The sequence below is a fragment of the Pteropus vampyrus genome, unplaced genomic scaffold (assembly GCF_000151845.1).
Source record: "Pteropus vampyrus isolate Shadow unplaced genomic scaffold, Pvam_2.0 Scaffold406, whole genome shotgun sequence".
Classification (NCBI taxonomy): Eukaryota; Metazoa; Chordata; class Mammalia; order Chiroptera; family Pteropodidae; genus Pteropus; species Pteropus vampyrus.
In genome coordinates this window covers 34,421-36,968 of record NW_011889187.1, presented here as the reverse complement: position 1 = coordinate 36,968, position 2,548 = coordinate 34,421, and the positions used below count along the sequence as shown (strand labels likewise).

Sequence of the window (2,548 nt, the reverse complement as noted above, 5' to 3'; positions counted from 1 at the left end):
GTGGCCGGCGTGGTCTCGTCTGCCTGCTTCCTCGATGGACACCTCATGCTCGTGGGTGCTGCCGAGGAGCCACAGCCAGCCGGGACCCACGGGCCCTTCCAGAGTCCAGAGGTCCAGGCAGGTCCTTGCCTGGCAGCCAGGGCAGTCAGGGGCCGTCACACACGGGGCGAGACCGGGCGGAGGGAACGCTGGCCTCGCCCCGCATCACGGGGCCAGGGGCCACCGCGGGGCTCAGCGGTCGGGCGTGTCGCTGACGTCACCGCGCTCTCGGGTGTTAATTTTCCGGCCAGGATCCCGCCTCACGCTCTGGGTCCCATCAGCACGGTGCGGTCGGGGTGTCCGGGTCCTCGGTAGCTGTTGCTAGCACATGTGCACTGTATCTGGCACCTGCCTGGCACGCAGTAAGTGCCCGCAGGTCACTGCACTGTCACTGAGCTTATTCAGGGCCACGCCTTTCAAGAGCACAGAGCCGGGGAGAGGTCGGGCGGGCGGGCGGGGACCATGTAGGCGCAGCTGGTGGGACGCACTGACCGCAGTGGGACTGAGCCTTTCACGTAAGTGGTGACACATGTGGTTACCTTCCTTGGCATTTCCACTGCTCCCAGTGACACGGTGAAAACAGAGGGCCCCTGCGGAGCGACACTGAGCTAGGATTACGCCATTTTGCATTAAAACCAGAAACGGTCGACTAACTACTTGAAAAAGCAAGACCTGATAGTACAAATATTTTTAAGTGCCATCTTTAGCCAAATTGGAGCAAATAAGGTGAAAAGGGAGCAGCCGGCCGGGGCGTCCGGTGCTAACCACCAGCTTTTCCTGGGGCGGGACGTCCTCAGATGGTCAGAGTCCCCGGGCCAGAGTCGACCACGGCCGCGGGGAAGCTGGGAAGCCAGGCTGGCGAGGCCGGGCAAACAAGGCGTGTGAGCTGGCGGCTCTGGAGCAAACCGCACCCCGAGCCGGCCGACGGCGTGCAGGGACCCTCACGGCACAAAGGGCCCTCGCCCACCGCGGGCCACCGAGGGGCACAGCGGACGCCATCAGAGGCAGACGGCCTGTGTCCAAAGCTGTCGGTCGTTGGTCCAGTCGCGCCTGGAGTGGCCCGTGTCCTGCAAGTGGACGGGGACCCAGGTGGGCACAAAAAATGAGGACCTGGGGCGCGTGGTGGTGATGGTGACGGCCCCGCTGGCCCTCTGCGCCGTGCGCCCTGGACCCCGAGTGGTGAGCGCACCTGCTGTTTTGGTGGGGAGCAGGGCGCCTTCCCTCGTCCTGCCCAGCAGAGGCCCCGAGCAGAGAGACGTGACGGGGCCAGCCCAGCCCCCTGAGCGAGCTGGGCCAGGCCTTGGTCCCGGTGCTGAGCCAGGGCCCCGGGCAGCCTCAGCGTTGCTCCCGGCTCCTTCGCGAACCCCGGCCGGTGCCGAGGATCTGCCCCGAGGCAGAGATGGCTCGGCCGGGGCTCGGGGAGGCTGCACACCTGGGAAGGCGCCTGAGTCTCTGGTCCGGAAGGTGACGTGTGTACTACTGGCCGCCTGGCCGGGACCCCCACGGCACGTGGAGGACTCTCAATATGACACGACACAGCACTGGGGCATTGGAACAGGAGTTCCCACCATGCCACCAACACGTGACAGAAGGGACGTGGACAAAGGGACGCAGGACGGCAGGGCTGGGACCAGCAGGGACAGCAGCGGGGCTGCCCCAATGCCGAGCCCCAGACACAGCTGCACGGTCGGTCAGGCTGGGGTCAGGCCCCAAGGTGCAGTGACCCCCGCAGTGTCTGCCCCTCAGCGTCCCCGTGAGGACGGCGGGCCACCGCCCCAGGCTGGGAGCAGTCCCAGACAGATGTGGACGAAGCTGGGCCAGCGACGGGAAGGAGCTGCACATCAGGACGTGACCTGGCAGTGACTCAGGCACAGCTGTTCCTCCTGGGACGTCCCCGGAGACACCGGGCCGGCTCACACGGACACCCACGCGGATGCCCACGTGGATGCCCACGCGGATGCCCACGCGGAGCACTTCAGGAGCGACGGCGGGCCCTGTCCCCCCGCCTTGGGAGGCACTCCGAGGGCGCCGGCCTGTCCTGCCAGGCGGGCCCCAGGGCACGGGTGTCCCTCAGAGCAGAAGGCCACACGGGGCCGTGACTGAGCAGGGCAGACGGCAAGGAGAGCGTGAGGCAGGAGAGACCCTGGCCGACGCCTCCAGGGACAGGGGCAGGCATAGTGACACGGGGACCTCGGACCCGGAGGCGGGAGAAGGAAACTAGCCACACACCTGGGTGGACGCTGGGGGATGTCCCGACCTTCAGGAAGAGACCAACTTAGCTGCCAAAGAGACAAGGAGGTGGGCCCTGGGGGGAGGGCTGGGTGGGCCTCGGGCAGAGGCCGCGGAGGGTCACGGGGCCACGGGGCCCAATGGCTGGAGGCCACACTGTAGGGCCAGCTTGGGGCTGAGACGTGCGCACCCAGGCACCTCGGTGCCCAGAAGGTCCCCTCAGCAGAGCGGCCCTGTCTCCTCAGGCTGCAGGCGCCAGTTAGGGCTGACAGCGTCTCCC

General features: G+C 67.2%; 1 protein-coding gene and 1 long non-coding RNA gene across 2 annotated transcripts in view; both read right to left on the bottom strand.

Moving 5' to 3' along the window:
- The window catches only part of ADARB1 (adenosine deaminase, RNA specific B1), a 35,968-nt gene that overhangs the window by 2,816 nt on the left and 30,604 nt on the right, over nucleotides 1-2,548 (bottom strand). The window contains exon 7 of the mRNA XM_023523759.1: nucleotides 1,957-2,077. Coding sequence (XP_023379527.1) covers nucleotides 1,957-2,077 — 121 coding nt within the window. The remainder of the gene's footprint in view (nucleotides 1-1,956; nucleotides 2,078-2,548) is intronic.
- Nucleotides 1,248-2,548, bottom strand: part of LOC111731900 — a 3,504-nt gene continuing 2,203 nt past the window's right edge. Inside the window, exon 3 of the long non-coding RNA XR_002777367.1 lies at nucleotides 1,248-2,466. This is a non-coding gene — a long non-coding RNA (uncharacterized LOC111731900). The remainder of the gene's footprint in view (nucleotides 2,467-2,548) is intronic.